Source organism: Pipistrellus hanaki (assembly GCF_964339955.1).
Source record: "Pipistrellus hanaki genome assembly, chromosome: 9".
NCBI classification, from domain to species: domain Eukaryota; kingdom Metazoa; phylum Chordata; class Mammalia; order Chiroptera; family Vespertilionidae; genus Pipistrellus; species Pipistrellus hanaki.
The window spans coordinates 78,361,194-78,384,803 of record NC_140511.1 but is presented as its reverse complement, the minus strand read 5'-3'; the positions used below and the strand labels follow the sequence as shown (position 1 = coordinate 78,384,803).

The 23,610-nt window shown below is 66.9% G+C and overlaps 1 protein-coding gene across 6 annotated transcripts in view; it reads left to right on the top strand.

Moving 5' to 3' along the window:
- The first annotated feature begins 236 nt into the window (after positions 1–236).
- The window catches only part of MACROD1 (mono-ADP ribosylhydrolase 1), a 115,758-nt gene continuing 92,384 nt past the window's right edge, over positions 237–23,610 (top strand). For 2 of the 6 annotated variants that reach the window (XR_014796028.1, XM_084895925.1), the window contains exons 1-3: positions 243–626; positions 8,950–9,051; positions 9,563–9,701. Coding sequence is in view for 5 of the 6 variants with exons in the window: in XM_084895925.1 (XP_084752051.1) it covers positions 371–626; positions 8,950–9,051; positions 9,563–9,701 (497 nt within the window). In the remaining variant the exon portion in view is untranslated. Of the gene's footprint in view, positions 627–8,949; positions 9,052–9,562; positions 9,702–23,610 lie in introns of all 6 variants that reach the window. The other 4 variants (XM_084895923.1, XM_084895924.1, XM_084895926.1 and 1 more) reach the window with 3 other exon arrangements.

The window sequence follows — 23,610 nt, the reverse complement described above, 5'->3', positions numbered from 1 at the left end:
GGGCCCGCGGAGCCGGTATAGGCGGGGCCTGCGGGCCGGGGTGCCGATGTGGGCGGGGCCTGCGGAGCCGGTGTGGGCGGGGCCTGCGGGGCCAGTGTGGGCGGGGCCTGCGTACCGGGGTGCCGGTGTGGGCGGGGCCTGCGTGCCGGGGTGCCGGGTGGGCGGGGCCTGCGGAGCCGGGGTGCCGGGCGGGCGGGGCTGGCGGGCCCCTCCGGCGTCGGGACTACAAGTTCCAGGGTGCTCCGCGCGGCACCGTCCCGGGCTGTGCTGGTGGCCGGGGCTGGCAGCGACGCGGGTTCCGGAGTAAACAAGGGGGAGTCTCCCCAGCACCGTAATCGGAGTCCAGGGGGCGGGAGCCGCGCCGCCGCTCATGTCGCTGCCCGGCCGCCTGGCCCTCCTCCGCGCCCCGGGGCGGCTCCTCCGCGCCCCGCGCCCCTGGCCCGGCCCCTCGGCGGCGGCCGCGCGGACCCGCAGCAGCGCCCTCGGCCCCCGCGCGCGGGCCCCGGCGGGAGTTGGGGATCGGGGGGCGGCGGCGGGGCGGAGAGCCGGGGTGCGCACTTGGGCGCCCCTGGCCATGGCGGCGAAGGTGGACCTGAACACCTCCACCGACTGGAAGGAGGCGAAATGTAAGTGTGAGCAGAGGGGCGAAGGCGAGGCCGCCCCACGTGGGCTTCCCTGGCTGGACGGCACCCCACCGGCAGGCGCTTCCTGCCGAGCCCGGTGGAAGCTTGAGGCCCCCCAAACCCTGATCAGGACTCCCCCGTTCACAACCACGCCTCTCCCCCTCCCCCCCCCCCCGCCCCCCGCGTTCCCAGCCCCACAAACCAGCTCACCCCAGACCGGGGTCCCCGGTCAGGAGCGGCGTGAAGAAGGTGGCCTTACTCCACTGGGATGGGTCACAGGGCACCCTAGAGATCACCCAGGACCCCCACATTGCTCCGTTGTGCAGGAGGGAAACTGAGGCCCAGGACTTGAGCGGAGCAGCCCAAGGTCACCTGGGAGTTGGCGGCAGGGCGGACCTCAGGTTCCCGCCTCCCGGTGTTTGCATGGGATGGCTCCTCAGGTGGCACACAGAGGGGCAGGCTGAGGGGATCGCTCTGGCTTGGCTGGTGTCCCACCTGGTGGGGTCACATAGCCCCAAGGAGTGGCTTCCCCGGGCCGGCCTGTCCCCCCTCACCGCCTCCCCTGGAAGGCCTGCCTCTGGGCACGTGGTCTGGTGCCCTTTCGCCCTCACCACTGGCCGCCTGCCACTTGCTAGCAGTCCCTGCCCCGCTCCTGGGGTGCACAGGGCGGAGATGGGCATTGTGTCTGAGAACAGTGAGTGACATCACCCCCACAGGGCGGGCAGGCGGCCCAGAGCCGGGCTGTGGCCCCCGCCCCCCTCGCACAGAGCCAGGCAGGGCGGCAGCCTGGGCTGCGGAGCCCCAAATAGCGCAGTCTGCCGGCCCAGCTGCCCCTGCCCTTCAGGGTCTGTCCCGCTGGATCCCCTTTCGAAAGGCAGGGAGGCCGCTCATTGGCTGCGGGGCCGGGGCTTCGGCCAATGAGGCTGAGAGGCAGCCCTGGCGGCCTCGGTGGGGGCGTGGGCCGAAGCCCTCTCCGGATTGGAGGCGGAGTTCACGATGACCTACCCACCTCCTGAGAGGCTCGGCCGCGCTGGGATCTTAAAGCGCCCGCAGAAAGCACTTGACTTTGCTCTCCGCGCTGGCCCCAGAACACCCATCAGGGCAGGGAGAGGGGCTGGACAAGTCCCCCGGCAGGCGACAGCAGACACCCCCGGCAGGGGGACTGTCCCACGGGGGGCCTGGCTTCTCCTCTGTCAGGGGCGGTAACCCAGGATGGCAGGAAAGAGCTAGGGAGTGCCAGGGGCCCGGCCACCAGGCTCAGATCGGCCTCAATTTTTAGGATCCAGCTCCCTGTGGCTGCCCACTCCTTGGTGCCCCTGAAAACTTCCAGATCTCCTGAAGCTCGCAGGCTGGGGGTTTCCGGGCTCCTGCAGCGTCTCTGTCCCTCTGCTGGGATGGCCACTCGTTCAGTCAGTCCACGTTTACCGAGTGCTTCCCATGTGCAGCGCTGTTTGGTGCCGGGGACTGAGCCACGAGTGAGACAGGGAAGGACCTGTCCTCGCGGAGAGGAAACTGCGTAGAGCAGCGTTTCCCAAACTTTTGGCATATGGGTACCCCTTCTATAATTTCCGTAACGCTGATACCCCTCGTACTCATGAGAACGTAGAATTAGGTGCAGCTAAGCACGGTGCAGTGCATATCCCCGCCAAACTCCGGTGCAACGCGTACCCCCCCAAACTCCTCCCGTATCCCTGGGGGTACGCGTACCACACTTTGGGGAACACTGGCGTAGAGGATTGGGTCACCAATGGGGCAATGCCAGGGAGAGGTCAGAAACTGGCAGATGGGGCTGACGGACATGAGCTCTGCCTTCTCTTGGGGACAAACCTGTCAGGCCTCCACGTGCCCGTCCGTGCCTGAGGTGATCCTCTCTCAACCACTGTGCACAGCCCTGGGCAGTGTGGCTCAGTGGTTGGGCATTGTCTTGTGCACCGAAAGGTTGCCGGTTTGATTCCCCGTCAGGGCCCAGGCCTGGGTTTCGGATCGATCCCTGGTCGGGGGCGTGCAGGAGGCAGCCAATCAACGTTTCTCTCTCTCCTTCTCCCATCCTTTCTCTCTAAAAGTCAATAAACTATATATGTGTGTATATATATATATGTATATATACCTTTTAAATAAAAGCAGTTAAAAAAGACTGGTGCACAGTAACCAAACTACTGACAAGATACTGACGCCTAGGTCAGAAGGTGTCTAGTTCAAGGCGGGGAAGTCTAGCAGGAGGTGCGGAGAGCCATGGGCCTGGCCCTGGATAGAGCCCCTCTCCCTGGGAAAGCCGGTGGAAGCCAGACCGTCGTCCTAGTTCGCGCAGCAGCAGAGGTTCTGACTGGGAGCTGGCTGGGTGGTTTTGAAAGCCGCCCTCTGCTCCGGGCCGGCCGGGCAGGCTTCCCTGCCCCGGGCACTCGCTCCGGGTGGCGGTCTGTGTGAGGCCGCTGCCCGCTCTGGGCCCCGTGCGGACGCCCAGCCCCACGGCCAGTGCGTCCTCTGGGAGGTGGCCGAGCTCTGCCTCCCTGGGGACTCCCTTCCTCTCCCTCCAGGGGAGCCGCCGCTTCCGGGTCCCGTTCTCCTCGGTCGTGTGGGGCCTCAGGCTGGGGCTTCCTGAGGAGGACACGTTCCGTCTTCTGGGGCGGCTGCTGCAGCTTCTGATGACAGTGGCCAGGGTTCCTCTCTCTGATTCAGTCCCCTCATTGTTCCCCTGGTGGTGCCTGCCCACCGGGAAAGTGTAGAAACAGTTGGCAGGGGGTGGGGAGGGACTCAAGGTCAGGCCCTGAGGGCACCTGGGACTGGCACCAGGGGAGGGCGCGGCCTCCAGGAGAGGGCCCCTGAGCTGCAGGGGGGCTGCGCTGTGTGCTCAAAGAGACCGGGCCAGCCCAGCCCCTGCTTCCAGGCTCCCCGAGCCTCAGTTTCCTCATCTGTGAAATAGGACCAGCACCTGACCTACAGGCTTGGTAGGTTGCACTGGGATGACATCAGAACCATTTATACACAGCGGCCCACACACTGCACGGGGGTCCCCGCGGCCCCCCGGGGCCTGTCCCCTCTCTGCTCTCTGCTGTGCTGGCCACGGAGACGCTGGGCTTGAGCACCCCTGTCCCTGCCAGGCGGCCACAGGCTGGGGCTCGACCCGCACGTCCTGAGTCACGCTTCCGCTCCCTGGGGCTCCGGAAAGCACGCGTGTTCCAGCCTGTGTGCACGCGTGTTCCAGCCTGTGTGCGGGGTGGGGTGGAGGGGGGAGGGCTCGTTCCCGGGGTTCCCTCCGGAGCGGGTGATTTATCGGATGCGCCTGCTGAACCGGGGAATGTTCCGGGCGCACCTCCCATCTGTCTCCCGAGGACGTCGCATTGGCACATCCGGTGCGGTGGGGGCAGAGAAGCGGGGGGGGGGGGGGGTGTGTGTGAACCCCGTGATCAATGGCGCTGCCCCACCCCCGGCCCGGCCTTTTCAGCCTGCCCACCTGGCTTCTCGGCAGAGGAGCCCCGCGCCAGCCGCCCCCCTTTCTGAACCCGGCTCCCGGCGCCGTAAAGGCTTCTTAAAACACATCGCTGATCCCCGCTCGCCCGCTGCACTTTATGGTCCTGGCGCAGCCTCCTCCTCCCGCGCAGCCCGCACCCGGAGCTGCGGAGCTCTGCCTGGGTCAGGCCTCCCATCAAAATTTACTGCGAACATCTTCTACAACACCTGTCTCCCTGGGCCGTGAAATACTCTCTCCCTCTCCGAAACAGAGAGAAAATTAAAACCCGTGCTGTACATCTTTTATAAGAAAAATAAAACTCACTTGTGCTTCAAGCCTGCATCTGTCTTTCGGGCAAAGAGAGGCGGGAGATGTTGTAAATGTGTGGGCCCGTGTCCCGCCGAAGGGCCCGCTTCTCCTGGGGCGCCTGGCGGGAAGTGGGGGGTGACCAGGGCCAGGCCCAGACCTGGGGCTGAGGTGCGAGCTTGGGGGCCATGGACTGGAGGGACAGGCTGACACGTCCCTCCTGGCACCCAGCGCCGGTGGCAGAGCTGGGAGCTCTGTTGTCTTCCTCTGTCCTCTCTGAGAAGTGGGGGTCTGTTGGACTTAGCTGGAGAGGGGCCGCGGTCACTCAGATGAGGCCATGGGGAGGGGGAGTGGCGGGGGGGGCGGAGACGAGGCAGGAGAGAGTGAGCGCTGGGCTGTATCCGGCCCAGGCCTGCCCGAGGCTGGGCAAGGCTCTGCTTTTCTGAAAGGCGGGTGCTGGCGTCTGCCAGGTGGTGTCCGCCAGGAGGCCTGAGCCACCCCTGGGCACCCAGCCGAGTTGCATGGGGTGCCTGGGGCCGCCCCGGCCAGAGGGCCTCAGCTCACGGCCCTGTGGGCTCGATCTGGGCCCCAGCTGCCCGGTCTCCATGTCACACAGATGCGTCCCCTCTGGCCCCGGTGCAGCTGGCTGGGAGCCCCGCACTGGGGCGGTGCCAGGCCTCAGAGGGGGAGTCTTTGGTCACAGTTGGGCAAGATGACAAACATGGGGACCGAATCATTTAAAAAGCTCCTCTTCGCCGAAACCGGTTTGGCTCAATGGATAGAGCATTGGCTTGGGGACTGAAAGGTCCCGGGTTCGATTCCGGTCAAGGGCATGTACCTTGGTTGCGGGCATATCCCGAGTGGGGGGTGTGCAAGAGGCAGCTGATCTATGACTCTCATCGATGTTTCTAACTCTCTATCTCTCTCCCTTCCTCTCTGTGTAAAATCAATAAAATATATTTAAAAAAAAAAAAAAAAAAAAAAAAAAAGCTCCTCTTCCCACTGTGCTCCGAGGTGAAGAAAACCCCCCAAACCGTGTCTTGTTCTGCTCCTTTGAGTCTCCCTCGCTGGGGCCGGGGTGCGTGCCCGAGGCGCAGGCTGCGTGTGACAGCTCACAGGGTGCTCCCCGCCAGCTCTCGGCACAGCCAGCCGGGCTCCGGGAGGCTGGTGGCCCGTTCTAGAGATGAGAAGACTGAGGCGCAGAGAGGCTGGGGGACGCCCAGGAACGTGGTGCCAGGTGTGGCGGGCACAGGCCTGTGGGCCGAGGCCCAGGAAGGAACACACAGCAGCGGCCGTCCGGCCAGCCTGCCCGGCGCGCCTCTGCCTCGGCCGAGCCTTTGTGTCCAGCCCGGCCGCCCTGACTCCCTCTCCCTCTCTCCGCCCAGCTCCCTCCGACCTCAGGGCGTGGGCACACGCTGTCCCCTCCGCCGAAGACTGGTGACCCGTGGTGACCCGTGCTGTTCCCTCTGAGACACCCTGCCCTCCACCTCCGCTCGCCCGCTCCCTGATTCCGCCCACGGTGCTCACACCTGCCGTGCCCTGTGCCGGGTGGTGGGGGTCCGGGGTACACCGGGCAGACCCGGTGTGGCCAAGGTCAAGTGAGGAGCCAAGTGCAGTCAGGGAAGGACTGCTCTGGGGGGAGGGCAGGGAGGAGGGAGGCCAGGCGGGGGCACAGCCGGCTCAAAGGCCCTGAGGCCGGGCACAGCCTGGCGGTGGAGGGACGCCAAGGTGACCTGCTTGGCTGCCTGGCTGAGGGGGGGGGGGCAGAAGGGAGTGTAGGGGCGGGTGGCACAGGAGGAGGCTGGAGAGAGAGGCAGGCCTGGTACTTGGCCATGGTCAGGACGCGGTGTTTGAAAGGAGCTTTAAGCAGAGCGGTGGCTTCTGGCATGTTCCTAAGCTCCCCGGGCTGCTGTGTGAGGAGCCGACGGTCGGGTGGACGCGGGGATGGGGAGTCGCCGGGAGTTGGGGGCTTTGGAGGGCTCTAGGGAGCGATGATGGAGGCTTGGCCCTGCAGGGTGAGCAGATGGCCTGGTTTCGGGGGATGGCTTGGTTTCGGGGGACGGTGGGGTAAGTCTGACAGCCCAGAAGATGCTGAGGGGCTGAAGCGTAAAGAAGGGCATTGCCGGGACGACCTAGGGAGGGTGTGGATGGAGGAGGAGGGAGAAGGGGACCAGAGAGCCAGCGGGTCCAGGAGAGGGGCTTCCTGATGGGACGAAGGAGCTGGAGGTGCTGAGTGAACAGGGAGGACAGGAAGGGCCACTGCACTGGGCCACGCGGCCCGTGGTGTCTCTGACCTTGGCCTTGATGGAGAGGTGGGGCCTGGCCTTTCCCGGGTTGGAGGAGCATGGGAGGGAGGAAGTGTGCACAGTGGAGGGGGGCAGGGAAACGAGGCCCCAGCCGTGGGGCGTGGAAGGTGGTGTCGGGGAGGGTTTTGTTTTAAAGAGGGAACGGCAGAGGGTGTGGAGGCAGCTGGAGCTCGTCCTCCGGAGGTGAGCAGTGGCTCCCTGGGAGGAAGGACCTTCACGCCCAGTGACTGAAGGAGGGCGAGGTGTGGGCGGGGAGGGGGGAGGGGGCGCTTGCTGCTTGGTGGGGGGAGGAGGCAGCATCTGAGGCTGGAGGACGAGTGGGGGAGGCAGGGGAGAGGGAGATGGGAGAGGGGCACCCACTGCGGCGGCAGCAGCACCTGGATGGGCTGGAAGACAGGCCACCAGGGGGAGGTCAAGAGTTTATGTATTTATTTTAAAAATATATGTCTATTGATTTCCTAGAGAGGCAGGGGGAGGAGAGGGCGAGACAGAAACATCAGTGAGGAGAGAGAACCATTGGTCGGCTGCCTCCTGCCCGCCCCACACTGGGGATGGAGCCCGCACCCCGGAACATGCTGCCCCTGCCCGGAAACCCCTGCCCGCCCAGGCCGCCTCCCACGGCCCTCAGTGTCTCTCAGGTCCCCCGGGCTGGGGTCCGGCTCCTGTGCCAGCCCCGGAGCCTTCCCCGCCCGCCCGGACGGCTTGCTGGTGCTGAGCCGGTTGGTCTGGCTCCCAGGCCGGATTGTGGGTCCTCCAGGGCCATGTCTGCCTTGCTGACTGTTGTGTCTCCCCCCACCCCCCGCATTCAGGACCTGCACTTCGTAGGTGTCTGGAAGGGTGGGGCGTGGCTGCCAGAAAGCGGGGTTCTGGTTGGAGCCACGGGTGCAATGAGCCTTTTGTAGTCGCCCCACCTTAGCGCTGAGCGGGCCACGACCTGGGGCCTGCGTCCTCGAGGAGCCGAGGCTCGGAAGCACCCAGGGAGCTGGGCAGGAAAGGGCACCCCAGGGGCCACCCTGTCTCTCGAATACCTGCCCCTCGCAGCCATCTCCCCGGAAGGCTCAGAGACACCCCTTCCTCTCCCACCACTTCCTCTAAGGGCCCTCCCACCTCCGCACACTTCCCGTGCTTTCTGAGTCCCATGTCTGTGCCTTTTGCTGGTTATTACCCTCTCTCCTCTCCCGTGGCCATTGTAGCCCTGGTAACTGCCCCAGCCGGGGAGTGCGTGGTCCAGGGCAGCGAGGCTGGGCTGAGCACTTGGGTGCCGCGTGGCCTCGGGCCAGCAGGGGGAGCTCACAAGCCACGAGCCCGGACCGCGGCTCAGGAGCGCCGGCTGCTTCTGAGGGCGCTCTGAGCTCCTCTGCCCGGTGCCGCCCATAGGGGGCGCCAGGCTCAGGGCCAGGGCTGCAGCGGGGGAGGCGGCCCAGCAGGCACCTGTCGGGGGCGGCCTCGGCCGGTGCGGGGGGGGGGGGGGGGGCGCTGCTGTAACGGGCAGCAGGCTGCTCGGCGCTGTGGCTCTTGGAGGAGGGAGGTTGCTTGGCTCCCGGGATGAGCCTACACATCATGACGAGATGATGTCTGTGGATCATGTAACTGATTGCTAATGAGACCACTGCTGCCGTAACTGATTGATCATGTAACTGACGGATCACTTAATGGACTGATAATGTAATCGATGGATGAGGTAGCTGACTGATAATGTAATTGATTCCTTGTCACCCACCTGCTTGCCCTTCGCATGGGTAAGCTTGAAATTATTCTGCAAGAGGCACCTTCATCCCCACCCTCTACAGCAGGGGTCCTCAAACTTTTTAAAGTGTGGGCCAGATCACGGTCCCTCAGAGAGCTGGAGGGCCGGACTATATGAACTACTAATCCCTACTGTAACACCTTGGCTGCGCTCACTGCCCAAAAAACCTGGCGGGCAGGATCAGACTCCCCTGGGGGCTGCATGTGGCCCGCGGGCCGTAGTTTGAGGACCCCTGCACAGGAAGAAATTAGGGGCCTGGTGCTATGGGCGCGGCGGGAAAGTGGCCGAGGTGACCTCTGGCCTCTGGCCCCTGGTGCTGGTGGGATGGCCTCCTGGGCCTCAGTTTCCCCTCCGGGACAAAGAGGGCAGGGCAGAGGTTCCAGCAGCCTCCCAGGCTCCCAGGGCTGGTTTGCATCCTTGGACGCGGGGAGAGTCCCGAGACCCGTGGGGGGGGGAGCCCCCAGGTCTGCCCCCCTCCCTGCCTGCCTGACTCCTTCCCGCCGCCCCGCCCGCCCACAGCGTTCCTGAAGGGCCTGAGCGACAAGCAGCGGGAGGAGCACTACTTCTGCCAGGACTTCATCAGGCTCAAGAAGGTCCCCACTTGGAAGGAGACGGCGAAAGGTAGGCCCTGCCGGCCGGGCGGGAGGCCCCTGCAGACCACACCGCGGGGGAACCTTCCAGAGGCGGCCGAGGGGAGCGAGCGGGGAGTGAGCGCCTACTGTGTGCAGGGCACCGTGCCCGCGTCTCCTCATTTAATTATCGGCGCAGCCTGAGGCGGGCGTGGCTTTTACCCCGCGACATTGTCGGGAGCTGCGCCCCACCCTCCCGGGGCCGCTGAGCCGGGGTTGGTGGCTGTGGTGGCGTGGCTCGCCGGGCGTGTGCCGGTGAGTGCCCAGGCCCCACATGTGGTAGCCCTGGTCACTGGGAACCTGGGCAGGTCACCTCACCCCCCAGGCCTCCACTCCACGTCTGTGAAACGGGCGGGCGGGCCACCGCTGTACCTGCGCCCAGCACCGCTGTAGATTCAGGACGGGTGTGTGCTGCACACAGTAGGCGCTTAGAGTGGGCGGCCCTCCCAGTGTTTGCAGTTCGGAGGGCGCTGCCCGGGCGCCGGCCTGTGGCACTCCCGCAGCCTCTGCTCGCTCCAGGGCTGGGCGTGAAGGCGGAGGAGAAGGAGCCCAAGTACAAGAAGGACAAGCACCTCAACGAGAAGATCTCCCTGTTCCGCGGCGACATCACCAAGCTGGAGGTGGACGCCATCGTCAACGCCGGTGAGTGGAGGCCCGGCCGCCCGTCCCCTCCGCGCCGGCCCGCCACGCCCGCACGGGGGCGCCACCGGCTCCGGCGCGGCTCCGCTGGCGCCACGGGAGCCGAGTGCCGGCTGAGCGGATGCCCGACCTCCGTGTCAGGGCGCCCGGCTGCGCTGCCCGCGGCCGGAGACCATTAGCGGCTGGGGAGGGGCCTGGCTGGCATCACTGCGGCCGCCCTTCCCGGAAGGCGGTGCCCTGACCTCCGCTTCCTTCCTCCCGGAGCGGCGGAGGGGGGGTGGGCAGCGCGGTGCCCAGGCTCTCTCCGGTGACTGCTGGCGCGGCAGTTTATTGTGATGAGTCGGGAGTCTGCGGCTCGGTCCCTCTGGGGGCGGTGTGTGTGTGTGTGTGTGTGTGTGTGTGGCTGCTCTCCAGGCAGGGGCTGTCTGGCCAAGGTCAGAGCAGGGGTCAAGTCCGGTGTGCAGGGGGTGGGGGGGTTCACCAGCCCTCCCTCCCTCCCTTGCTTGCAGGACATCTCAGCAGGGAGCCCCTGTCCTGGAGCCAGGTTTGGGGACCTGGGCAGACTCCAGGGAACCCCGCAGTCTCTGCACCCCCAGAAGCATCTCCGTCCCCCTCCTCTCGCCCGTGGGCTTGTGTCTGACGCCAGGGCTGGCCAGGGAGGGGGCCGTCAGAGGATCCGGGGCGTGGCAGTGCTGGTGCTGACCCGGCTCAGGGACCAGGCCGCCAGGGCCTGCTTGTCTGTGGTCCGGCCTCGTTCTGCGTGACTCCCTCTGGGTGCTGGCGGGACCGTGCAGCCCCGAGGGTGTTCTTGCCCTGGGCCCAGCCTCACACAGGTGACAGGCACTCGAGGTCTGACTCGGAGTGGCAGCAGCCTGGGTCACCCCCGTGTCCTTTGTTGCGTCTGCTCTTTCCCGGGCCCCCGGGGGCCACGGGGTCTGTGAGCCCATCTGGGGGGACGTGGAGCGGAGACGCCACGCTGGGCTGGCAGGTGCCACGGCCGCCCCGAGGAGAAGCACGTTCTTGCCGCCTCGACCCAGGAGGGCCTGGCTGGGCCGAGGGGACGGTCCCACAGGCCCAGGGGCTGCCCTGCCCAGTGTCCCTGCCCCGTCAGTCACTGGCCAGGGTGTGGGAGGCCCCCTGCGGGCACTTGCCATGCTGAGCACAGAGCGGCGGGAGGGGAGGGCGGGACAGCCGAGTGGTGGTTGGGGGGCCGGGCGGGAGGGTGGGGGGACCAGGCGGGGCGCCGGCGGGCACAGATGGAGCGGCAGGGGCTCCGGAGGCTGTGGCGTGATTAATGGCCCTTCCCCGGTGCCCCGAGCCTGCCAGCCTCGGAGCCCCGCGGCGCTGGCAGCCTCTCCCTCAGAGCGCACTCGGCCCTGGCTGCCTCCGAGCGCCGGGCTGGGTGGCAGCGTCTGCACCCCTCTGAGGCCCCCTTTCCTCCGTGTCCGCCTGGGCCCCCGTTTCCTCCTTGGCTGGCTCGGGGGGCAGAGAACCCGGCTGTGGGGGGCGGGGGGCATGAGGCGCTGATCTCACCAGCTGTGGTGCACACGCCGCGCCGGGCACGAGCCGAGAGCCCCTGCTGCTGCCGCTGCCGCGATGCCTCTGCCGCCGGCCCGTCCCGGCGATGGGGAGGGTGCTGGGTGCCCCCCGCAGAGGAGCAGCCTGCTCCTCCCGCCGCCGGCCTCAGTGTGCCCAGCACCCTTGGCGGGTGTTCCTGGGACCTCCTTATTTCAGAGAGAGCCTCACAGCAGGGAGAACCGGACCTGCCCGGAGCCGTGGGAGCGGCTGAGGCGGCCCTCGGACTCAGGGGGCCCACACGCTTCAGGGGAGCGTGCACCCCTCCAGGCCCTGGTCCAGGCGTTTGCCAGCCCTGTGTTTGGGTGGCCGTGGCACTGGTGAGACCTCAGGGGCCCTGGAGGTCTTGGCCTGGGCCTCACACTGGGGGGGCCTCACCCTGGGGGGCCTCCCTCCCGCCTCATCCCCGGGGCCCCCATGCCCACCGCCAGGGGCAGCAGAGATCGCGGTCCCCAGGCCCAGCGGCCGTCAATCAGCCTGTTTGCTGGCGGAGGGCGGAGCCGGGCGGAGGGATTTCCGGGCGGCATAAATCTGCCCGCGCCTCGAGGAGCCCATATGTGCTTCATTCACATGTGAAGCTGCGAGCGGGAAGAGCGCGCGTGTCCATTAAATTCCATTTGACTTGATTGTAATCATTAGCCGTGAATAATTGCTCTCCGCGGACCGCGGAGCTTCCGCCACGGGGGTGGGGTGCCCACGTTTCCAGCGCTGAAGCCAAGGGCGATGTTGGCCTCGTGGTGGGGGGGTCAGTGGCCCCTGCGGACTGGCGGGGGTTGGCCTGGGCTGGAGCTCAAGGTCAGAAGCAGGGCTTCTGGGTTTGGGGGGGTCTCTGTCCCCGGGGTCAGAATGGGGATGGGGAGGGCGCCATGGCGGCCTGGCCTTTGCTCCAGTTGCGGGGACCGCGGAGGGGGCGGCATGGGGAGTTGGGAGGGGCCTGAGAAAGTGGGGGTGGGGCCCCCCAAACCCTCTCCATCCTGAAGAGCCTGGGGCCGGGGGGAACCCTGAGGGCAGGAGCCGGGGCTCTCCCTGCCTGTGTACCTCCCTCCTCCCTGCCCCGGCCTGAGCACTTTGGTGGGTGGCAGGGCTCGAGGCCACAGGCGCGGGACCCAACCCCACGCCCCCAGAGCCAGTGCAGACCCCCCCGGACCCCCTCAGTGCTGGCCAAGGCCCCCGCGCCCCAGCAGCCCGGAGAGCCGTAGCCCGCCATCTGTGCCGGCCATGGCGCTGCCCATGGGGCTGGCTGCATCCACCTGAATTAACTTGGGCTGCCGTGCCGGCGAGACAAGCCAGGGAGCCCACAGGCCCCCCTCTGGAGCGGAGGTTCCCGGGGGCAGGTCTGGCCTGCGACCCCCGGGCTGTGTCTGGGGAGAGCCAGGCCTGGCAGCTCTTCCAGTTCTGGGTCTGCACCCGGGTGGTCCGGCTTCTGGAGTGTGTGTCTTGTCTTTGCCATGCAGGGGGCGGGTGGGAGGGTCATGACCTTGCCCGGGTCGCCTCCATGCCCTTGGGGTTCCCAGCATTCCCCCAGTTCCTGACCGGCAGCGGAGGAAGTCCCGCACAAAGACGACCCATTCCGGCCAGCCCGGGCGGCTCCGGCCTCCGAGTAAGGGGGGGCGCTTTGTGCAGAGACAGAAGAGCCTGTGGGTCGGCCGGGGCACAGGGCCAGGAGGTGGGTCCGAATCCCAGTGTGCCTGCTGGCCTTCCGGGCGGACAAGCCGTCCGCCGGAGCCTCTGTTTCCTCATGGCTGGCTCCACGCGTGCGGCGTGAGGAGGACGTGGGCTCAGGCTGGTCCCGGGCGGGGCCCAGGCCCGGCCCCTGGGAGCCCTCCGGACACTGTGGAGGGGAAGCCAAGAGCAGGAGCGGCTAAGGAGGACCTAATGGGACAAAGCGATGGACACCGGGGTGACACGGAGAGCCCGACGCGCAGGGGCCCGTCAATCCCGCCGTCAATCCCGCCGTCAATCCCGCCGGGAGGCGGCAGGAGGGGGCAGGTCGGAGGCCTCGGCAAGCGGACGGCCTGTGGGCGGGTGGACGGCCTGTGGACGGGTGGACGGCCTGTGGGCGTGCGGACGGACGACCCGCGGGCGTGCGGACGGTCACAGCCACACGCTGGCCTGGCCGCCTGGGGGTGAAAGCCGCTTATTTGCTTAGAACCAGGCGTGAAGTGTCCTCCGCTTCCCGAAGTCCTGGGGCTGTGATTTGTGGTCTGCCAGCGTCTCTGCCCTCCCGCAGCCAAGCCAGCCGAGCGGCGGCTCATCCCTCTGCGCCCGCAGGGCCCGAGCCCCCCCTCCCTCTGTCCCTGGCCGCCGCTCGAGCGGTGATTTAGAGACCGCCTTGATGGACTAGCAAGCAGGGGCCGGGGACGCCGGCTGCCTTGTGGGAAGTGATCTGACGCTAAACTGTCGCCGTAAATCGCTTTATCTGTCACTTCAGATTTAAATGTGTTTGCGGAGGCTCCTCCACCGCCAGCGGCTGCATCCTCTCCGCAGCGGCAGGGCGGGCGGGGGACCGGCGGGCGGCGGGCGGCGGGCGGGGGCAGGCGGGCAGCGGCCCATCCTGCTGGGCCCCGTCCCCCGGGGGCAGGGCGAGGACCGGCCTTCCTTGGCGCGGACCCCTCAGTGCCCACCTGAGGCGGCTGTCAGGCAGGCGGGATGGTGCGCCCCGTTTTCCGTGATCAGACCGAGGCCCCGGCTTGGAACCTGAGCTCCCGTGTGGCCTTCCCTCTTCCGCAGACACACGTGGTGGCCTGAGAACCAGGCACGAGGGAGGGCCCTGGGCTACGGAGACACAGCCTCTAGTCCAAAGTTTGGGGTGGGACCTGTGAATGGCAGGGAGCAGCAATGTCTATGAGGGATGGGAGTCCTGCCTGGGGCAGGGGGCAGTCAGGAAGGCTACCTGGAGGAGGAGGCACTCCAGCCCGGAAGGGGGAAGCTGAGTCGGACGTTGCCAAGGGCGCTCTGAGGGCAGAGGAGCTGCTGGCGGGAGGGGGTACGGGGGTGGGGCTGGAGAAGCTCCGAGGTCTTGGGGTGAGCGGGGGGGGGGAGTGGGGGGGCTGCTGGGGAGGCGCTGGCTCTGAGGCGTGAGGCTCGGGGACACGGTGCCTGCCCCCCGGGCGCCCGCAGCCTCAGAGGGAGGTGACCTGCTCAGGCCACGCGGCGGTGCAGAGCAGGCCCTTCCTCCTTGGCCTCCTCCTCCCATCCGGACCCCGCGGTCAGGGGCACGGCTCAGGGCCCTGCTATGGCCCCCGCCCCCCCCCAGAGGCTCATCCAGCTCCCCGTCCTTGAGGCCGGCGCCTCGGCACCCGCACCTGGTGCCCGCCTGCGTCCCCACCGTGCCCTCACCCCGAGCGGAGCGCTGGGCCGAGGAGGCCAGGCGTGCGGGAATGTGTGTGTTTTGAAATTAATGGGGGCCATTAACGTGGCCAAGCGTGAAAAGGGCTGGATCGGTAGCCCTTGGCTGTTCTCCGGAACGATCGCCAGCGCTCGCGAAGGGCTGCCCGGCCGGCTCAGCCTCCCAGGAGGCTGTGCTCCTGCCCGTTCAGCAGAAGGACCCCCTGTCCCTGGTGGGGAGGGGTCTGGCGTGGCACGTGGAGGCCACCCAGGACCGGGGCTTCCCTGTTCACCCTCTCAGCACCAGCTCTGCCCAGGCGATGAGGTGTAGAGGGGTGCTGACTCTCCCTCTCCAGACCCCTAGGGCGCTCACACACGTGCCAGACCCTGAGCCTAGGGCCTCCAGGGTGAGGCCTGGCCGGGTCCCAGCTTGGAGTGGCCTCCAGGATACCACGTGGCTTAAAAGAGAACAAAAGGACCCAGCCCTGTTTCCTCACCTCCCACTTCCCAACGGTGTACCAGCTGTGTGACCCTGGGCAAGTCACTCAACCTCTCTGAGCCTCACTTTCCTCTTCTGTGAATGGGAATAAGAGGACACCAGTACCGGGCTCGGGGGTTGCTATGAGAGTGGAAGAAGACAGATGGTGGGGTGCTCAGTACAGCGTGGGGACGAGGGAACCCTTGGCAGGTGCCAGCTCTGCACCTGCTGCTGCGGCTGCTGCTCAGAGGGCTGCTCCCCCGTGGGCGGGGCCCACTGTGCACCGGGCTGGCTGGGCTGGGACAGGGTTCAGTCCCTCCATCCACCCAGCAGGCTGACGGCCCCTCCTTCCTGGCCTTCCTACGGAGAATGAACCAAGCCCGGGGTGGTGGGGGGTGGAGAAAGGGGCCCCTCTGGCCTCTAGTCTTTGATACTTGGGGTTTCCTGACTGTGAGGGTGCAGGGCGAGCAGGCCAGGCCCCTCAACCCTCAGTGTCTGCTCTGCCTGCCTGGGGCGGGGGGCTGGCTGTGTCACCTGGGAGCAGCCTGGTTAGGGGGTGGGGGAGGGGGCAGGCCGGACGCGCCTCCCCAGATGCCTGCGCCTGAAGTGTCCCTGTCGGAGCAGAGCGCAACCAGGCTGAGCCTGAATGGCAGGGCCCAGCCCCCCCTCCCCTCTGCAGGGTCTCCCTTTGTTTCAGAAGCTCCCCGTCTGGGCTCATTTATTTCATCTGGAATCGGTTTGTCCTGATGCTGCCCACGCACCGTCCCAGGCCCCTCCCTGCTGACGGGGCGCCGCTGTCCTGGGCGGCCACACTGGGCGGGCGGGCGGGCGGGGGGGGGGGCGCTGGTGTGGCCGGCCAGTCTTGGGGCCTCGGGAGGCCAGGGCCACGGCTGCGCACAGCATGGGCGAAGGTACACCACCCCTTCTCCGGGCCTCAGTGTCCACAGGCGCCCGGCCTCGTGGGAGGGCTGAGGAACGGACTACGGAACCTCAGAGGGAAGGGGTGGGGATGGAAGAGCTTCACCAGAGACCTCATGTGCATTGATGGTAACACATGGACTCGGACCCTGGGGAGGAGAAGGCCTGGGGCGGGGATGGAGCGGATGGATGGGGCAGTGGGTGACATGGAGGGCGTCTGTGATGCTCTTAACAATAAGATGCATTTTTACAGGAAGGAGGAGGAGTTATTGCCCGGAGTGCCTTGTGCACCGCAGGGGCTCAGTGTGCGGTGACTGTGGTTCCCATTAGTGAGGTTCCGTTCCCCCCCTCCAGCCCCCCCCCAGACCTCTCCTCGGGCGGGCCCTCCGCTGCTCAGGCTCCATGTGGACAGGGTCCGGCCGTGCTGCCCAGGCCGCGGTGGGGGAGGGGGCGCGGGACCGCCTGCCTCGTAGCGCCTGTGGCCAAGGACCCTTGGGTGGCGTGGGCTGTCGGGGGCACATGCTGGGCAGGGGCGGGAGGGACACAGCCGCTTACAGCTGTGGGTGTCGGAGGCAGAGCCAGAGGACTCCGGGGCAGGAGCTGGTGGCCAAGACCTGGGCCGTGGACGTGGGAGGCCGTGGACGTAAGAGGCCGTGAGCACAGATGGGACTGAGGGTGGAGGCCGTGGCCGGCCTTCTCTGCTGGGCCCCGGCTGGCCCCACTGCCTGGGTTCACTACCCCCCCCCACTGCACCCCGCCCCCCCAGCTGCACCCCCCCCTCCACCCCCCGGCTGCACCCGCTCCCAGTGGTAACAAGTGGCCCTGGTGCAGCAGCACCCAGCTCGGCGCCCTGCGGCCTCCCCGCCCGGACACGGTAATTGCCACAAAAATAGCAGCTTCGCCGCGTAGCGTGTGGGGAGAGCCGGCTGTCAGCCGTGCCCTGCCAGCAGGGCCGAGTCTGTTTTATTGTCGCCGCCTGGCTGTATTTCACGACGGCTTAAACACCATCAAACGCCACGTCCGCTTTGAAAAGCAGGAGCCGCCTTGCTGAGGACGCCGAGGAGAAGCAGGAACATTAAAACCCACGCGGCAAACGGCCCAGAATTGACACTGGCGGCGGGAGTTTGGCGGCTTCGGCTGTTCAAGGGGCTAAATCCCGCCCGGCGGCCGGCAGGGAACGGCCCTGGGTCGTGGCCGAGGCCTTGGGGTCTGGCGGAGCAGGGACCAGGGGTCGGAGGCAGGGCCAGGGGCTGATGGACTTTTAGGGGTCACCTGACCATCCCCTCCTCGGCCTTGACCTAAACTCAGACTCATCTCCCTCCTAACGTGGGGTGGGGGCCCCCTCTGGGTGCGGAGCAGGGTGCTGGGTCAGAGTGGGGGCGCACCAGGGGACATGTCGGATGGGGCTGCGGTGGCCACTCAGGAGCTCCTGTGACCTTGACCTCTGAGCCTCGGTCTCCTCCACCAGAAGCCTGGCAGAGCGGCATCCCTCCGCAGGGCATGGCGAGGCTCCGGAGGCCACGTGCGCACGCCACGGGCCATTGGAACTCGATAAATGGCGGCCGTTACCACGGAGAACGTGGGCGTTTGAGCCGGAATTGATTTTTTAAAAACGTTTAGCCCACCTCTTTCCGCTGAAATCCAGGTCCAATAAAACCAGGCAGCCGTTAACACGGAAATAAAGAGAAGCCAGAGGCCAGGGAGGGTGCCACGTGCCTGGGCCACGCCGGGAGCCTGTGGGCCTCCACACCCTGGGCACGTGCTTTCCAAGCTGCTGGGTTCCGGGCGGTGGCCCCGCTCAGCCCTGCCACTGCCACCTGGTGCTGACGTCTAGGCCCCCGGGGGGGAGCATGGCTCCCGGAAACCACCCCGGTCTCCACCAGGTCAAAACCAGGCCGAGCCAGTCCATCGCCACGGAAGAGGAAACGTGGCTTTGAGCTTCCTGGCAGCCAGAGCAAAACGTGCAACAAGATTTTAGGTTCTATAGCTCCACTATAGAATCAGTTTAAATGTCAGCTTAACACCTCTGGCCCATTCTCTCTGCTCTCTCCCTTTTCCTCCCTCCTCCCCATAATGACCCTCACCCGAGTCCTTTATGCTCCCTGCAGGTGCTTCCTGCCTTCCGGCCCCCCCCCTCCAGCCTCACCCCCTCCTGCACCTCCTGCACGTGGCCTGGCTTCCGACCTGGGAGGCGCCCTCTGCCCTCCTGTCTGTCCCACCCATCCCCGTGTCCGTGGGCCGGGTCTCCGGGCCCCCTGCCTCGCCGCCGCCATCTCGCTCCTGTGAGCCGGTGACTAATAAGCGTTGCCCCAGGGGGCCGGCGGAATCTCTCCTCGTAATATGGCAGTTTAAAAACGTGTCACCGCTGATTTGAAGGAAAGGCTTGTTCCTGCTGGGAAAAGCGGCCTGGAGATTCGTCTCGCCTTAGGAGCCGCACAGGCAGCTGCATAAATTCCAGAGCCACCGAGGCCGCCATGCAGATGCGGCTCCCAGCCCCACAGCCGTGCTCCGGGCGCTGGCACCCCACGCCGCCCTCCTGTCCCCGCGGCAACCAAAGGGCCTTTGCAGGGGAGCGGAGTCCTGGCTGAAGGTCCTCTCTCTCTCCCTCTTTGTACTAGTTAAGCCGGAGCCGAGCCCGTGGCGAATGCCTTGTCTGACATGTTTTAATCCTGAAGGAGAAGGAGGATCAGTGACTTCCAGGGGCTCCTGAGAGCCAGCCGAGTGCTCCTCCCTCCTTCTTCCCCCACCCCCCCACCCAGGGGCCTCCCTAGCCCTTGGCTGTGGATCTGCCCCAAAGGTGGGGTTCTACCGCCTGGATGCCCTGTCTTCCGACATTTCCCATCCTGACCCGGAAGGGACTGGGGTCCCCTGGTCCACCCCCCCACCCCCCCTGACTCCAGACGGGCCCTCTCCCCTCTGGCTGGTGGGACCTGCCCGCTAGACTTTGTCCCCACAGCTGGCCAGCCCTTGCCCCGCAGCTGCAGACGGTGGTCCCCGCCTCCCCCACACCCCTCTACCCCCACCCAGCAACCCTCTGAGCCCCGACACACGTCACCCCGTGACCTGGGCGGCGGCCTCAGCGTCCCTCCTTTTCAGGGTGAGCAGCCGGCGCAGGGTGCCATGGGGACTTGTCTGAGGGTCAGGACACTTGAACCACGTCTGCCCCTGTGATCTGGGCCCCGCCCTGCCCCCTTTGAAGGAATGAGTGAGTGAGTGAGGGGGTGGGCACGTGGTAACAGTAGTTGCGGGCGTACTGGTTAGCAGGTGCGCAGTCAGCCCAGGATGGGGCGTGCTGTTTGGAGAGCGCGGGCCCCAGTCCTGCAGGGCCCCCATCCCTCTCGTCATCAGCAGTCACAGGGGGCCGGTGGCAGGCGGCCTGCCCTCCCGGAGGCTCATCAGCCGCATGCAGAGCAGGTGCTGGGCTTGGCCGCCCAGGCCGCCCCCAGGCCGCCCTCGCATTGACGCCTCCATCTCTGAGGCCACAGCCTGCAGGCTGCGCTGGGCAGTGAGGGTGGGGAAGGGGGTGCCTGGGGATCCAGTGAGCGCTCCCTGGTTTGTGCAGCCGGGAGCGGGAGCCGGGGAGCCGGGAGCTGGGAGCCGGGAACCGGGGAGCTGGGGAGAGGTCAGCAGACAGCTTGCAGCCTCCCTGGCTGCTGCGGGTGCTGGGAACACGGGCCGAGCCACCATTTACCAGCCGGCGCTGGAGCGTCTGCGGGCGCCCTGAGGGGCGCGGCCCCGGCCGGGAGAGGTCCCCCCCGCCCCCCGCCCGGCAGCCGGCATGGGGGGGAGGAGGGGCTTTCTTTCCCCAACGTTATGGCCGTCGGAGGCTTTAGAAGTCAGGTTCGCGGCCTGCGAAGTATGGAGAGCTCGGGAGGGAGAATAAGCCACAGGGCTGGGGATGCCTGCCCTGGAAGGTCAGAGGGCGAAGGGCAGGGCTCGGGTGTGCCCTCCTCAGGCAGGGACCCTCGCAGCTGGAGGCAGGGGCAGGGGCAGGATGGTGTGTGCCAGTAGGGACCCTGGAACCTGGTGGGAGAGGCAGCGGGGCCTTCGGGACCTGCCCCTTTTGCGGGATGGTCCCCACGGAGCTGGCATGGGGTGGGACGCCCCGCTACACCAGCTGGCTCCCCTGAGGGCCACGAGGGGCCCCCCACCAGCCACAGGCAGTGTAGGTGTCTCTATAAGTAAAAAATAAGCCCTCTGGGCTTTGCCAGCTGAGATGCAGGCCTGGCAGGGGCTCCCGCCGGCAGAGTGGGCCCACCGGAAGCTGGGAGGGGGGTAGGCATTCCGTGGGAGCCCCCAGAAACCCACACCAGCCCCCCTCCCTTTCCTGGGACCCAGGGGGCGGGAGGGAGGCCCCGGGAGAAGGCTGCTTCTCCACTTCTCTGAATGTGCGAAGAGCCCCCCCCACAAATCAATAAGAAAAATGGGCAAAAGATGGAGGCAGGCAATTCCCGGAAGGGGAGAAACAAATAGCCAGCAAACAGGCGGAAAGATGCAGAACTTCGCACGCAATCAAGAAAGGGCTAATTGAAACCAGAGGCATCCTTCTTCTGGCTGCCTGGGCGGCTGGGAGCTGCTGCGAGCCCACACAGGTGCCGCCCGGAGCCGCCCTCTCCCGGCTGCCCCGGCCGCCTACACCAATCCCGCACACAGTAGGTGCTCAGAACACTTGGTGCCAGAAAACACAGGACTCCTCTCTGCTCATGGGAGGCCTCAGCAGGGCCGCCACCCCTGCCTCCATGCCCCTTGCTTGCCCGACCATGCCAGGAGGTGCTCCTGGAGGGGAGACTGGCTGCCAGCCTCACCCCCACCCAGCCCCCGGCCCTGGGGTGCACACGCTTCCTTGGCAGGGGGCGGCCCTGGTCTCTGGGCCCGGCCTCTCCTGGGTGGGCGCCGTCCCCTGTGATGACCTTACCCGCCCGGAGGGTCAGGAGGGGGAGCCAGGGGGAGCGCCCAGATGGGCCCCAGGTGGCACCGGGCGGAGCTCAGCTGGCTGCAGAGAGCAGGCTCTGCGGAGGCTCGGGCCAGGTGCCCTCTGTCTGCCCGTCCCCGAGGGCGGCTGCCACCCAGTGCGCCTTTGATGCGAAGCTCGAGGAGGAGGGCACAGGTCATTCCTCAGATGCTCCAGTCCGGGGAGCTGGGGAGGGCCTGCTGCAGGGGAGGGGGGACCCCGCAGTCTCTGGCGAGGCCCTTGCCCCCCTTTGTAATCTCAGCCTTAGGGAGACTCCGTTTCTCTCCGCCCACCGCGACGAATCCATTCGCAGGCCCCATCCAGGGGAAGCTAATTACAGAGCCTCTGCTCCAGGCTCAGCCGGGCTTGGGAGATTCCCCTTGGGCTGGAGTATCTGGGAGAGGGGGCTCAGAAAGCACGCGGCTTAGCCCCCGAGCCTCCATGATGGGCTCACCGCACTACGCAGCGGGGGCCAGCCCTCCGGCCAGCACTGCTGAGCAGGGCTCAGGGCACTGAGGTGCAGGCCCTGTGTGACCCCCGGGCCCGGACGGAACGGCCCTGTCGCAGTTTCTGCAAACGGAGGCTGTGCATCCCCCCCAGAGCTTCTCGGGGTGGGGGGAGGGCCCCTCATTGCATGCTCCCCAGGAAAGGCACAGGGTGCAGCACCCAGAGGCTCTCTGCCTCCGTGTGTGACACGGGAGGTCCCTGCTTTGAGGCCTCTGCGGTGCCAGGCCCCGGGCTCTCTCCCTCCCTGCCCCTCCCCCCATGCCGGCATCTTTTCTTCAAGAGCTGATTTGCCCTCAGACACGTCAATCAACCACCCACCACTGTTCATCCACACTTCCCAGCAGAAGGGAGTCCCTGGGGCGGGGGCCTTTGAGGTCCCTGTTGGCGGCTGTGTCTCCCACCTGGGTAGGGCCTGGCACGTAGTAGGTGCTCAGCAAAGGCTCCAGGACCGTGTGGTTGGCAGTCAGGTCCTGCTCCCCCGGAGTCTGCACTGCTGCTGCCTTCAGAAACCGCCCGCCGGGCTTTGGGGGGGTCCCTGGGCCCCCACACACGGGGTGGAGGTCTCAGAACCTGCCCTCCCCGCCGCTCTGCGCTTTGGCCGAGCCGGGGGTAACCCTGGGGTGAGTCGGGCCGCCCGCAGGGCCCGGGGTGGGTGGCAGGGAGTGCTCAGGCCCCGGCTCCCCGGGCAGGGACCTCTCGGGGGCTGGCGCCTGCATCACGGAAATGGAAATGATGAAAACCCGCCGCTGAGTTCTGGGCGGCAGTAAATTACTTAACACCTGAAACAGGTTGAAATGTGGCCGCGGAGGCTTTTAATAAGCCCGTCTCCGCGGCAGCCGCTTCCGAGGGCGGCCGGCCTCGCCGGCAGGCGTGATTCCACCGCGTCCCGGCTGGCAGCGGTGCAAATAAGATTCTCTCCCCTGTAAATCTCCGGGGAGCGCTGTCTCCCGCAGCGAGCGGCAGGAGCCTGGCCCCGAGCCGCCAGGGGAGAGGGCCCCCCGGAGGCCCCGGGGGGAGCGGGCAGCGGGGCGGAGGAGGTGCTGGAGGAGGACCGGGTGTGAGGGGGAGGGAGGGCTTTGTTTGGGGCGCCTGACACGGATGAGCAAGACCCGAGGCAGCGTTTCGGGGTGGCTGGGTGACCTCGGAAGCTCCTGGCGCCTCGAGGCCGGGTGCTGGGAACAGACCACAGAGCGTGGGTGTGGGGATATGGTTTGGGGTGATAGACTCCTCCTGGGTTTGGTCACCTCCCTCTGGGAGGCTTGGTGAGGCCAGAGACCCTTCCCGGGACATGGAGGCAGGAGGCAGGAAGCTTCTAGAACTCCACGTCCGCAGGCTTGGTGCTGCCACGATGGTAGAAATGAGAGCGGTGAGCTCCCACCGTGCCCCTTCTACAGAGGTGGAAACTGAGGCACAGGGAGTGAGTGCTGGGCCCGCGGGTCTCACCCCATCCGGAGGGACGCCCCCAGGACAGCAGTAACCCTGGCCCCGTGGTTCCCGAGCGCCCGTGGCCGGAACCCTCCCTGCAGAGCCGCCCTCAGCGCCAGAGGAACACGGTTTGGGAACCCGCCCTCCTGCCTGGGCGTGAAGAGAACCTTGGGGGCTCCCTGGTTTGGGCACGAGACTGCCGTGTGTGGAGGGTGAGGTGGCTGGCCTCCCCGCTCCCACGCCGCCTGCCCTCCTGCGCACCCACTGTGCGCCGGCCCCGGCGCTCACCTCCTGCTGCTCTTTGGCCCGAGCCCTTGGCTGGCTCCCGCCCAGAGCGGTGCGAGGATGAGGAGGTGAGGGCAGAGGTCACCTGTGGGGTCAGAGCCTCCGGAGTCACCCGGGAGGGCCACCCGCCACCCACAGACGTCGGGAAGTGACTTTGCCTCCTGGGAAGGTGAGGAGAAGCTCATTGACCCGGATCCACACGTGAAATCTGATCTAAGCAATGACTCCGCTAACTTAGCAGAAGCTGCTGCTGTTCTCACAGTTATTCTTTCCCCTTCTGCTCTGAGCTCTCAGATAAGGCCCAGAGGGCTGTGAAAGCCAGGGTGTCCTCAGAGGCCGCCTCGGGTGGGGGCCCAGGTGTTCGCCCGGCGGAGGAAGAGCCCGGTCAGTCCCAGCCCCGCATCCGAGTACCCACGGCTCCCGCCCGTCTCCACCTGGAGTCCCTC